The sequence below is a fragment of the Salvia miltiorrhiza genome, chromosome 5 (assembly GCF_028751815.1).
Source record: "Salvia miltiorrhiza cultivar Shanhuang (shh) chromosome 5, IMPLAD_Smil_shh, whole genome shotgun sequence".
Lineage (NCBI taxonomy): Eukaryota > Viridiplantae > Streptophyta > Magnoliopsida > Lamiales > Lamiaceae > Salvia > Salvia miltiorrhiza.
The window spans coordinates 55,639,436-55,652,823 of record NC_080391.1 but is presented as its reverse complement, the minus strand read 5'-3'; the positions used below and the strand labels follow the sequence as shown (position 1 = coordinate 55,652,823).

The 13,388-nt window shown below is 31.4% G+C and overlaps 2 protein-coding genes and 1 non-coding gene across 10 annotated transcripts; 1 reads left to right on the top strand and 2 right to left on the bottom strand.

The window, feature by feature from the left end:
* Positions 1-1,944: 1,944 nt before the first annotated feature.
* On the top strand, positions 1,945-2,047 carry LOC130987279 (U6 spliceosomal RNA). The gene has a single exon (XR_009089669.1). It is a non-coding gene; the product is annotated as a U6 spliceosomal RNA (small nuclear RNA).
* Positions 2,048-2,166: 119 nt separating this feature from the next.
* Positions 2,167-5,578, bottom strand: LOC131025226 (binding partner of ACD11 1-like). 8 transcript variants are annotated; one of them, XM_057954888.1, is made up of 6 exons: positions 5,453-5,550; positions 5,294-5,357; positions 4,713-4,844; positions 4,368-4,443; positions 2,977-3,090; positions 2,167-2,856 (listed from the first exon to the last, which is right to left on the bottom strand). In XM_057954888.1, exons 3-6 carry the CDS (start codon positions 4,838-4,840, stop codon positions 2,425-2,427), a joined length of 750 nt encoding a protein of 249 aa, XP_057810871.1. In that variant the 5' UTR covers positions 4,841-4,844; positions 5,294-5,357; positions 5,453-5,550; the 3' UTR covers positions 2,167-2,424. The 8 variants fall into 8 exon arrangements, with proteins under 8 accessions (XP_057810871.1, XP_057810869.1, XP_057810867.1 ...); XM_057954886.1 differs by having other exon boundaries at positions 4,713-4,859; positions 5,453-5,528; XM_057954884.1 differs by lacking the exon at positions 5,294-5,357 and having other exon boundaries at positions 4,713-4,859; positions 5,453-5,578.
* Positions 5,579-8,915: 3,337 nt separating this feature from the next.
* On the bottom strand, positions 8,916-9,903 carry LOC131025225 (transcription factor PRE6-like). Its single transcript, XM_057954882.1, has 2 exons — positions 9,463-9,903; positions 8,916-9,208 (listed from the first exon to the last, which is right to left on the bottom strand). Exons 1-2 carry the CDS (start codon positions 9,586-9,588, stop codon positions 9,056-9,058), a joined length of 279 nt encoding a protein of 92 aa, XP_057810865.1. The 5' UTR covers positions 9,589-9,903; the 3' UTR covers positions 8,916-9,055.
* Positions 9,904-13,388: the final 3,485 nt, after the last annotated feature.

Genomic DNA, 13,388 nt, shown 5'->3' with positions numbered 1-13,388 from the left:
CAAGATCGTGTCTAAGATCTCACTAAAAACAGAGGGTCTCATTTAGGGGTGAGCAAAAAATCCAAAACCGAATAACCGAATCGATCCAAACCGAAATTTTAAAATATGATTCGATTTTTTCAATTTTTCGGTTCGGTTCAAATTTTTTCCCCATAAAATTTCAATTTTTCGGTTGGGTTCGGTTCGGATTTTTTAAAACCGAACAAAACTGAAAAACCGAATTATATTTATAATATATATATAATATAATATTTTAATTATAATTTTATAATATCTAACTTCTAATATATTTTTAAATTTTATATATTTTTTCGGAATTTTTGGTTTTTTTCTTCAAAATTTTTGATTTTTTCAGATTAATTTGGTTTTTCAGTTCGGTTCGGTTTTAATTATAAAAATTTCGGTTAATTCGGTTCGGTTCGATTTTTTTTTCAAACCAAACAAAAATATGGTTTGATTTGGTTTTAGCAAAATCGAACCATATAACTGAATGCACACCCCTAGCTAGTCTCATTGGAGCGCTCCCCTATATATATATATATATATATATATATATATATATTGATTTTGCCGACATATTTACTGTTCACGACCGTTAGTAAATAAAATATGATATAAGTTGTGGATTTTGTATGAAATATTAATATGTAAGAAAATGAAGCATGTTGTTGTATATGTAAAAGAATGTGTGCAGATGTGCATGGGGCAATTAGCAACAGCTTGGCATTTGATGATGAATGTGCGTTTGTTTCTCTATTTCCGACTGGCAATGTCCATTGCAACCCCACTATATATTTAACTAATTTGTCACTAACAATATACTATAATTAAAAACGTATGCATATATACTAATTTGTCACTAACAATATACTATAATTAAAAGCGTATGCAAATATACTAATTTGTCACTAACAATATACTATAATTTGTCAAATTAATATCGACCTTAAAAGTATGGACCTCCGACTTATATATATTATCCAATTATTATCATAATATAATCAATTATATCATGGTATATATCGATTTGCCACCTATGCTTCTGAAATTTGTACATGCAGGTTGAAACCTCGACTTCCCATTTATAGGAGGTGAGATTCCATTTGTTAAGTTTCAAAGTTCTAGTTGTTTTCTTTAATCTACGCCTATTGAAAAATAATTAAAAAATCGAGTCAAATCAAACCAAATTAAAATTTATCTTTAGTTAGTTACTAGCATGTTGTTGAATATAAATGTAGGATTCCATTTGTTAAGTTTCAAAGTTCTAGTTGTTTTCTTTAATCTACACCTATTGAAAAATCATTAAAATCGAGTCAAATCAAACCAAATTAAAATTTATCTTTTTTTTTTCTTCTTTATAAAACCAAATATTTATCTTTAGTTACTAGCATGTTGTTGATATTCATATTTATAGGATAAATTCTAGTATGAAAATATAGGCTCAGGCAATATTTTCAATTCGGGTTAAAAGATCAGACGTAAGACATATATAATTAACTATATATAGATGTGTAGAAAGAATAAAAATTAGTAATAAACTTCACTTAATTATCGTAAAAAGAATATCATAACAAAAAATAATTGTATACGAAAATATAATTTTATATTGAAAACTGAAATTAAAAGCTTAAAACTTGTCGTAAAATATGCTGTAAACATATTTTAATCATATGATAATGTGTGACAATGTCCATAAACTTGTTTTAAGCATATCTGACATTTTGTTCCATTTTCTCCTAAACTTATTAATTTTGTGTTGGGTATTCCAAATTTAATGTATTTATAATGAAGTAGTTTAAAATTCAATTGGAATTGGGCCAAGATATAACAGCTCTAAGCCCAACACAAAGCCCACACTGTTTTCAAAACCAAGTTTTCATCCCACATCGAATTCCAATGGGTTTCTTAAGCGTTTTATATACCTCCATTCTCTATGTATATATTGTCCCTTCGGGGACATCCGATAAAATTGGAACGATACAGAGAAGATTAGCATGGCCCCTGCGCAAGGATGACACGCATAAATCGAGAAATGGTCCAAATTTTTTTGTCAATATATTCTTCCAATTTTGAATTTTTTTTTTCTTTTTCTTTATATTTCTTCCAGTATTGATTTTTTCCTTTTCTTTGCTTTAGAGTTGCCAAGTTTCAATTTGAAGTGTTCAATAAACCAAAAATTTCAAATCAAATTCATCAAATACAAACTTATACACATACATTCCAATGCAACTTCTTTTTCTCTGTCTCTTTTTGAAATTGCTATATTTTTTTTACAGTTTCATACTCACATTCCCAACTTGCGCACATTAGATCACTCGAACCTCTCACCTAGTAGTTGGAGAAGAAGCGAAACGTCTTATCAACTGAATTGAGCTGCACTTCGTCGTCTTTGAAATTGCTATACAAGAATACACAGCATCTCCACTAGCTATCTTTGCCAGCACCGCGATTGCCAAGATCGGCTGCAACTTGCGAGGCTCTGTCTAGAGCGCCGGACAACCAAAGAGCCCCCTTAGAGAAGTAACTCGAACTAACCACCGCGTTTGCAGCCGAAGCTGCTGCCCTCTGCGTGACGTACGCTGCTGATCTTGTTGTACCAGAAATGTGGTACCTTTGATCCACAGATTTGGCTGCTTCAATCCCAGCTGTTACCTTATCAGTCAACCCGATTCCTTGGCTAAGTTGTGAAGCCTTCGCTATTGCAGCTGCCGGTACCTGATGAGATTGACCATATGCTTTAGCTCTCACCACTGCATCTTTTCCGAGTACAAATCCTTTGGCAGCAACTGCTTTGACCGTGTCTTGGGCGAAAGAGACGGCTTTGCCAGCAGACGGAGCAGCCTTGTGTCTCTCAGGCTGAAATGAGGATACTCAAAATAATTACAGATATAAACATGATATTAGAAAAGAGACGTAATGAACTGAGGGGAATGTGTTTACGCTAAGATTGTAATGAACTGAGGGGAATGTGTTTACACTAAGATTGCTATCATCTTCGATCTTCCATGAAGAGGAATTGTGAACATTATACTCATCATCGCAGTGTCCCCATTGTGTTATGCGTACAGGTTGATCCAATACGGTGTCTCCCTAATATAAACAATCGGCTTCAAAATGTGAAATTCACGAGAGAAATGGAGATGGAAAGAAGGGATAAATAAAGGTTAGGCTTTCAAGAACTATTCAGAACTAAATGGAAAAACAAACCATGGTTAGGCTTTGAAGAACTATCAAAGTTTTACCTTAACATTTGCCATTCTCTCTATCGAATTGAGATTGATATACAAATTTAGTTGAGGTTTTGGCAAAAGAGCATCAAACAAATTCAAACACTTAATAATTTTTATTTTTTTTTATAAATTAACAGTATTAGATAAAGAAATTTAAAGGCTGCGCCACTGGGGACTCGAACCCAAGACATTTGGCCTTAGACATTAACCCCTTACTGCCTTGGCCAACACACGCATACCAAACACTTAATAGTTGATACAACAAAGGAATACCTTTACACATTTTGAAGTGGGAAAAGTAAATTACACATCCAAGTAACATAATTTCAAGTTTTCAACATAGAATGGCTATATAAAACTTGATTATGATACCTTACATGATGCAGATGACTACACATTCTGCGCTTGCGCTCACACACGTGCGATATATAAATATAATTTCATAGAGAGGGTGTATCTCGCACAACATTAAAAAAATATAATTTCTTAAATCAGAAAGTGTTAATTTTAAGTAGTGTGTTCATTTATCTATATTCAATTTTAGTCCCACATTTTTAGTTTGTTACTATCTTCCACTTTCCTTTTGTGTTCATTGCTTTCTTTCTATTTTAATTTCTTATTCTTTTTCGTAATATTGTTTCATTTTATCTATAAATAAAAGAAACAAAAGACTACAAAACATTCTCCCTGTAATATTATTCTTTTCTTCATTTTCCCCTTCGAATAAATACTAATCATGCAATCATGGTATCTTTTTCTCCTATCTTTTCTCGTATCCAAAGTTAATTTACTTCCCTCTTTTATTTATTAGAAGTTGTATATCAATTAAAGTGGTTTTAAAAGGTTAAAGTTAGGAGTACATTCCACAATAAGAGGAAGATAATTATCTTATTAGTGCTTGGTAGAGTGCTAGTGTATATTGAAAGTGGTTTTCTACTTTTTCGGTAAATTAAGGTGGTTCTGTAAAAATGTACTATACTATATAAATAGAAAGTTCCAAACTTCATTATTATATGAAATAAATTTGATCAGTTATCAAGACCAGATAACGAGCCTTAGATCTCAAATCCTCAAATGCTTTATCCAACTATTATTAACTGGAAACTGCAGAATAAAGTTTTCATAAACTAAACTTACACTGAGAAGGACAGCAGTTTCCGCAGCATGCGGATTTTTGAAAGTCACATAGGCTATACATGCAGAGTCACCGGCTCTGTCAAAAGACAAGCAAATATAACCTCTAATGCCATCACATAGAAGAACTTTTGTATAAACAAAAAATCAAAGAAACATTTACAGCAAGCTCTAGCAATAACAATTCCAAAGAATTCTTGTAATGTACCTCCTAATAAGTAATAACCTTCACCCTCTCAATTAAAGAATAATTCTTTTAGAATATAGTTACTAAAGATGCGAGATTCTGCATTATTTATAGATGAGATATCTAAAAAACAAAACCAATCTTATCAGTATATCAAGTACCTGACGAGTTCAACATGTTGAATTGAACCACAGAAGGCGAGAAAATCACGAACATCTTTCTCAGTTGCATTAGGAGATAGGTTTGTAATTTCTACTGCATAACCTCTCGTCTTCATTTCTGGCCTCATTGATCTTCAAACAAGCAAACTGGTCGATCATTCAACTAATACACTTTCAGAAACATTACCAGAAAGTAATTACATCAAAAACCAAGAAAAACGAGAACGTGACAGAGAATATCCTCACTTAACCACAAGAAACAAATCCAAAAGTATAACTCCATATTATCCAGCCAATTTAACTCCGAAAAACATCGGCCAAAAATTTATGAGCAACAGCTACAAAATAGTGTGTGGCTGGCTAAACACGCCCCAAAAATGTCAGCGTGCAGCTGAAAATCTTTGCTAATAACCGTGTATTAAAAATTTCCGAAAACTAAACATAAATGGTAAGATGATAGAGACTGATAGACACAAGCTGAAATTCAGTAAACCTAATCTCAAGAGAAGAGCAAACAATCATCAGCCAAAACGTGCAATTCTCTACAATTGAACTAATACGTTAATGAACTGAGAAATTACCCTAAAATTGATTATGAGCGAGTCACGAGCAAGCAATTAGAAACCCTAAGATGAAGAAACAGGACTGATTCCACAGCAAAAAGATGAAAAAGAGAACAAATAATTTAGCATAATTCGATGGTTTTCAGCTCAAATTCGAAACAATTTTCGCCGCCATACCTAATTTAGCTAAAAATGTGAAACCAAAGATAGAAATTGGGTGAGATTTGAGGATGAAGCTTCGTGTTGATGAACACCGTTAAAGTTTTGAGTTTTTAATTTCGCAATAATTTATACAGAGCAGTTGACCGCCATAAATTTCGTTTATTTTGGATTTCGTCCTTGAAAAACTTTGAATTTTCATTCTGATCCTTTTAACTTTTGAAGGTTGCCGACTTGCCCCTTGATTTACCGTGGAAGTATTTTTTTTTAAGGGAAAAACATGTCATATATTAACTCAAAGCGGAATCAACAATGTCTAGAAGCTGATCAGGAAAATCGACCTTTCAAACAAGATTATCAGAATAAGACAAAGAAAAATGAGCAAGCTCGTGAGCAGCTCGATTTGCCTCACGTCTAACGTGAAAAAAAAATCTAAAATAATATAGTTCCGTGCATGAGTAAAAGCATCCCAGAGCTCATCGCATAAGGACTCGGATTCATCGTGTGAGTCTTGTAGAACATGAATCGCTAAAAGGGAGTCCGTGTAAATAATCACCGGTCATGTATCATTCTCCAAACAGTAGCTCGCCGCCGCTAAAATTGCATGTAGTTTCGCAAGAAGTAATTAAAAGAGCATTTTCAATTTTCATATGCACAATGAGATTTTAATAAACTCTTTTAAATATTTAAATAAAAGCAAATATTAAAAAAATCGATTACCATTATGAGGCAATATTTAAATTTTATTTTGACTAATTAAACTCTTTTAGTCCATAAAATACCTACAATCTTTCTTTGATATGAGTTAATTATTGATGGCTGTCATATCAAATACAACTTTTTAAAAATAGCTAAAAAAACAATTACATAAATCTTGTTTCCATATTTCAACTTCCACCTACCTGATAATAATTGTATATTAATATGCTATGTGATTGTTGAAATAAGAGACATAAGACTATCATCAATCGATGTACGCACTTACGCCGCCGATGAGGCCTAGCTCAAGTGACAAAGTTGAGGCACTCAAGAATTCTCCTTTGAGTAATTTTTCTATTTTTGTGTGCATAGTGTTCGGGCTGCGTGCGGTTATTTTTTCACATTTGTGTGGTATAGAGGTTCCGCCTATGTGCGACAGTGCGAGTTGCTTATTTGATTATATATTAGATATGCCTCTTGTAATTCTAAAAAAATTGATGTATGCACTTATGGACAAACTATATAAATCTCCAAATTGGAAATAGTGGATATTGGTAAAGTTTTTAATTAATTTATAAGGAAAATACACACACACACATATAAGTATATATCTATATCGATGTACCAACTAAAATAAAAATAAAAAATAGGATAAATATCATTTAAAACCTCAAACTATTTTTGCACTATCAATTTTATCTTGAACTATCGAAAATATTTTTTTTAACCTTGAACTATCAATTTTGTATCAATTGTACCCTTTGTCGGTTTTTCACCCTTCAAATTTTTAATTAGTAAGGCATATAATGACATCGTTATATATAATATGGGTTAAAAATAATCATTTTAAATACATCGTCACATCCGACAAGTTATGTCAGATTTTACAAAATTGATAGTTCAAAGTTTAAAAATATATTTTTGATAGTTCGTGATATAATTAATAGCATAAAAATAATTTAAAATTTAAAATGATATTTACCCTAAAAAAAAGTAACTTATAACTATGTAACTTCTGAGTTTGGTATCTTACCTATTTAATTTCCCTTAGTAATTAAAACATAGAATGTGTTACTTGTTTTGTATCCTATGACATGCATCTTACTCCCTCCGTCCCTGAAATAAGTTCCTCTTTTTCCATTTTGGGACGTCCCCCAAATAAGTTCCTCTTTCTTTCTTTCTATTTTTGGACAACTACCCCACCACTAATAATACTTTATTTATTCTTACTTTTCACTTTTTCACCACTCCCAACACTAATTATACCACTTTTTCACCTTTTCACCACTCCCAATACTAATTATAACATATTTTTCTCCACTATCAATACACTTTACCATTTTTCTTAAAACCCGTGCCGTCCCCAAAGAGGAACTTATTTTGGGGACGGAGGGAGTATTAAATTATACATTTTGACTCACTTTAATTTTGTAGTTGTAGTGTATCAGTGTTATCGTTCTGCTTTTCTAGATTGCACGTTCATCTATAATTGAAATCTCTTTAAATTAATAGCCATGAGACCTATAATTAAATTTTATTTTATTTCTATTTTTATTTTTTTACATTATATATTAGCTAAGAAATGGTAGCTATAATGTTTTAATGTATTTAAATTAGAAATATTTATGTATATTTAATTAAATTAATAAATTCATGTATATTTATCGATTCATTTTAACTATATAAACATTTTCATGGATCTACCAACTCATTATAAAAATTCATGTATTTATCGATTCATTTTAGATTAGGGCAATGGTTAGACCGGAGCCTTCGAAGCCGCCTTTCCGTTTCTCCTCCCTCGTCTCCTTCGTGGTTTTCTTTAATTAGATGAGCACTCTTTTTTCTATATATCCGGAATTTTTTCCTATTGGAATTTTTTCCTAGATAGATTTTAATGAAGCTCGGCCCTTAATCTGCGTTTTATGCTCTCAAGGGTTTTAGTTTTTTTTCCTTTGCTTTTCTTTCTCTTAATAAAGCTTATTTCATCATGAAAAACATATATATATATATATATATATATATATATGATTCAATGCATAATTAAATTTATATAGTTAGGGAAAAGTAAGAACGCCACACCTTAATTTTCATTACAATTAACATATATATTAAAGAAGTAGTATATCTTAAAATGGTTATCCGTTCTTATTTTATTTAATGATTTTTTTTTTGTATTTAGTGATTCATATTTGAACACTATTTTAATTACCATATATATATATCCTCCTCTAGGGAAAAGGTAATTGAACGTTATCTAGTGAAGTAAGCTGAGACTATATTGCGATGCACATCTCTTTCAAGAATATGAATGGAAATTTATCACTTATCACCTTATTCACTTATACCTCACGTGAATCATTATTATATTAATGCCCAAACTCATATATTCAACACGAATTTCCAAATAGTGATGGTAGACCATCAGGGGGCGGCTGATGCAGAAAAAATCTAATTTGGTGACAATCTATTTTTTGAATTTCAAATTTGAAATTTTAATGATTATTTATTTTTTATAATTCAATTTAATGTGTCAATAGTGTGATAAATGGCGGGAACTGAAAACCCCTCTTGCGAACATCGACAACGTTATATTTATAAAAGTATCCAAATCGAGCATGTAGCATAACATTATTCTATCAATCAGAACCCTAAAATTAATATAAGTGAAAGAGAAAAAATGGAAAAAAAAAAAAAAAAAAAAAAAAGCATATCCACCCACGAGTTTGGAAGTGAACAAAAGAGAGCTAGCCCTTTCAAAAAATCAAACATATGCAAATGATATAAAAAAAATAGTAACATATATTTATATATGGATAGCATACCAAACCATATAGCTACATACATATACTGGCAAAATTAACCCTAGACGTACGACAACAGAAGCGAAACGTACAACCACATCTATGCGCTGTAACAACATTACAATAGCAAGCTCCTAATAATGGCGGCTTGAGCGCTGTCGCCGTCCGTCGATTCCAGCAGCCCCGACAATCGATGGCTCAGATCATCCACCTCTCTGTGCAAGTTCCTTATGTAGTTGCACGTCTCCTGCAACACCTTCGAAGCCGAAGCCTGCATCGATCATTCCAGAATCTTCCATTAATCCCATCAAATGCGATTTGTAATTAATTTTTCTTTAAATGCAGCGTGTCTGTGTTGACCTAGCGGTGCCGTGGTTAATATATGAATAATTGAGCTTTCAAATCATACCGTCACTTCAGCACTAAGTTTGACGATATATAGTTAAAAAAATGAAAAATTATTTGAAAGTTTAGCAGTAATTTATATGCGACTAACCCTTTACGAATTTGATGACGTGGGCTTACCTTGTCGGAACGGCGGCTGCGGATCTCGGGGATGAGTTGCTGCAATTTCGAGACGAGGTCGGCGATCTGATCGTCGGTTATCCTCGAGGATCCCGACGCCCTCGAACGCGATCTTCTGCTAGACATTTTAAGTTACAAGAAGTTGTGGTGGTGGTGGTGGTGGTGGTGAGAGTGAAGGGAGTTTAATTAGTTGTTGTGTTTGTTGGATGTTGTGTGTGTAAGAGAGAGAAAGAGAGGCAGAGGGTTAGAGAGAGAGAGGGAGGGAGGAGGGAAATGGGGCTTAAATGGTGGAGGGAAAGATGACTGTTGAGGGACAAGTTATGGACAGAGGGGTAATGGAAGAGTGAGGGGTGGGATTTTGGAGAGTAGATATTGTGGCAACACTAAAAGTGGTTGTGTTGGAGGAGATGAAGACAAGTGCATGGGAGGAAGCGGTGCCCTCGATCGCTATCGAGACGGATCCCGAACATCCCTGTTAAGTATATACTCTTTCCGTTCACGAGTAAATATTCTGTTTCGAGATTAATTAAATTAAATATCTCTCCGTACTCGAATGAGCGTCCAATTTCAAAATTTCACGGTGAAACGATTGTTTTCGGTGCAAATTCTTGATCAGGTAAAAAATAAATAAAGGTAACATATACTTCTCTCACTATACTAGTTTTGACGGCCGATGACACTTATCCAGAAGCATAATAAGTCTTCCATCTAACTTAGACTAGTCAATTTTCTACATTCTATTGTTCAAAAATAAAGTGTGTGTGTGTGTGTGAGAGAGAGAGAGAGAGGTTTTGGGGTTGGCCATGTCCATACCGTATGTGTTCCCCAAAGTGGCAAACTAGGGTTAAGAATTGAAGTGAGTTAGACCAAATTTGGTTGTTAATCAGCCAACTTTGCGGGCCTCTTTGTGTCGGTCTAAGCATGCACTCCCATGTTATCTCTCATTTAAATAATGCTATATGTTTCTCAACCTAAATCATTTTTTTATTCCAAGCATTAAACTCCAATTAATAAATTATCACCTGACTAGGGAGTTAAGAAGCAAGTATGATATGTCTCCTCAAGTGTTCTAAACAATGTGACATCTCCTTCATAAAGAATGAAGTCTAATTAACAATCAAATTTCAAAAAAAGAAAAGAAAAAAGTCAAGCATGTTCATCATTTGTAGAATGTTCATAAAGGAAATGTGATTGGGAGCGTTTATACTCTCTTTTAACATTCAAACAATGCGATCTACTTTATGTTACATGTCAATTGAATATAAATTTTCTATTAGTTAATTACAATATTGATTATACTAAATGAAAGAAGAACCATCTTTAGAAAGTTCACATTTATACTAATTTCACATAATTTTTTTATGGGTTAATTGCATCAAAATACCTGACCTTCTCCCAAAATTTGGTTTTTTGACAAACTTTTTAATTATAGCAAAAATTTTAGCTACATTTCAATTTATTGCAATGTCCGTCCCGCGTATATTTTCGGCCAAATCCATACATTTTCGGCCAATTTATTTTAGCTACATTTCAATCTATTGCAATGGATTTGAGACGACAATGTTTCATTACCCGGCACGACATGCCACCTAAGCTTTACGGAGGTCCACCTCAGCATGGATTTGGCCGGAAATATACGCGGGACGGACATTGCAATAAATTGAAATGTAGCTAAAATTTTTGCTACAATTAAAAAGTTTGTCAAAAAACCAAATTTTGGAAAAAGGTAAGGTATTTTGATGCAATTTTTTTATTAATTTACATTAAAAATAACTCATTCGAGATATAATTATGCTGAGATACCCAAAAGCTCTTATTCGTGAGAGGTATTGGATTTGTAGTTTTCTCACTTTTATGTGGGTAGTATTCACACTTTGTGTGGTAGTGATCCCACCTTTCTATGGTGTAAAAGTTTCATCTGTGTGTGAATTATTTATTTGATTATATTATAATTCTAATTTAAAAAAAAAACACATATAATTATGTTGTTGGCTATAGATGTGCTTTCCACAAATATTATGTGCCACACCACACAGGATTTGAGTCTAGTAAAAATAATAATAATAATAAAAATAAATCTATGGGGCATGCAATCCATATATTTCGGCTGCAGATAAGTATAGATTGATGTAATTTGATGGTACAAAGTGACTTGTGGTAGATATCGAGGCTGCATTTTCCAACTAGATAAGTTCAAATTCACAAAGATCTTTTATTGTAATCTCACATGAGTATTATTATAGTATTATATTAATATATATTTATGTTTTCATATATTAATTAATAAAGGTTTACTAACTGTAAAATACATCAATTTTAATTTGGCTACCTTCAAAATATACGAACTTCAAATTACTATAATTTTTATCGCTATTGAGATTTTCATAAAAATTAAAACTGGCATTGCAATTCAATAACATAAATTTTCATTACCAAAACAATATAAATAGTGTCATGTCAAAGCCAGTGTGCACCATTTATGCCATTAGATCTTTTTCCCTTTATTTTAGATCAAAATCTGAGTCATGATAATGTTACCATAATTATAAAATTCGCGTGTTTTGCTTATACCTATTCTAAAATTGGAGTGCAGAGTTAAAAATCAACAAAAGTTTGTTTATTTTACGACCAATAATTCATTAATAAAATAGACTATATATAGGGAGAAGATCAAATGAGAATGGACAAATGTAGTGAGAAATGAGAATGAATGCATAAGTCAGTATATATCTTGTATAAGCTAGTTGTAATGACTGTATAATGAAATTCAATTAATTAATAAAATTTTCACTGATTCGAACTCATGTAAAAATTTGTGCAGTATTATATTGCAGTTTATGCAACTCTATATACTTATTTATGCATTATTCTTATTTCTTATAAAAGATAGTATTTTTAGTAGTATAACCCAACCCTATATATATATATATATATATATATATATATATATATATATAGATATATTGAGGATGTGTTTGCTTTATATCCCTCTAAATGGAGGGAGTAAGATATAAATTCATTATTTATAATGAAGATCACATTTTCTATATCTTGTTTAGTTTGAATGATAATATATTCACTTCATATAAGATGGTATAAAATTATATCGTTCTCTATTAAATACATAAAATTACTTATTTTTTAAGCGAAAATATGCTATCCAAAAATTTATATCATTTATTTATATTCTTTATTATGTCAAAGCAAATAAAGTATAATGTGGTAAATAAAATTTATCCATTTCTCATACTTCAAAGCAAACAAATTTTAGAGGTGGTCTCCTATGAAATCAATTTTTAAAAAAATATCATCTTCACAATGACACTATTTCAACATACAAATGATACTTTATAATAAAGTATCATTTGTATGTTGTGAAGATGATTTTTTAAAAGAGTAATGCTAAACAGCCACATTGTGGCCACCCACAATTCACTTAAATAGAAAAATAATTAATTTTTAAAACTTATTTTTTAAAATAAAAATAAGATTTAGGTATTTTATTGTATTATTTATATTGTGAGTTTTTTTTATAATTTTGTTGTAATTTTTTTATTTTTATTAAAAAATGAAAAAAAAAATGCAAAAAAATTATAAAAAAATAACTACAATATAGATACTACAATAAAACAACTAAATCCTATTTTTATTTTAAAAAATAAATTAAATTAATTAAAATTTTTTCTATTCAATTAAATTGTGAATGACCACCATATGGCTACATAGATTTATTGTTTTTAAAAAAATCGATTTTACCTGAGTTTTTGTGCACTTTTTAGAGCTAGCTAGAAGTTAGCATGACGTTGTTGACCGCATAGAACGAATGATTTATAAGGGCACATTAATCGAATATTTTGTTTGAGATCAAGCACGTGTTATCTAATAAACTCTGCATTAGATTCGACAATTAACCTTAATTGTGCAGC

What these genes read in the sequence shown, in the direction of transcription:
- LOC131025226 (XM_057954884.1), bottom strand. Translation starts at nt 4,840, where the DNA reads ATGAGGCCAGAAATGAAGACGAGAGGTTATGCAGTAGAAATTACAAAC. An exon ending in CAACATGTTGAACTCGTCAG is followed by an intron (nt 4,444 to 4,712) that starts GTACTTGATATA and finishes GTCTTTTGACAG; the next exon opens with AGCCGGTGACTCTGCATGTA. An exon ending in AAACTGCTGTCCTTCTCAGT is followed by an intron (nt 3,091 to 4,367) that starts GTAAGTTTAGTT and finishes TGTTTATATTAG; the next exon opens with GGAGACACCGTATTGGATCA.
- LOC131025225 (XM_057954882.1), bottom strand. Translation starts at nt 9,588, where the DNA reads ATGTCTAGCAGAAGATCGCGTTCGAGGGCGTCGGGATCCTCGAGGATA. An exon ending in GCAGCCGCCGTTCCGACAAG is followed by an intron (nt 9,209 to 9,462) that starts GTAAGCCCACGT and finishes TGATCGATGCAG; the next exon opens with GCTTCGGCTTCGAAGGTGTT.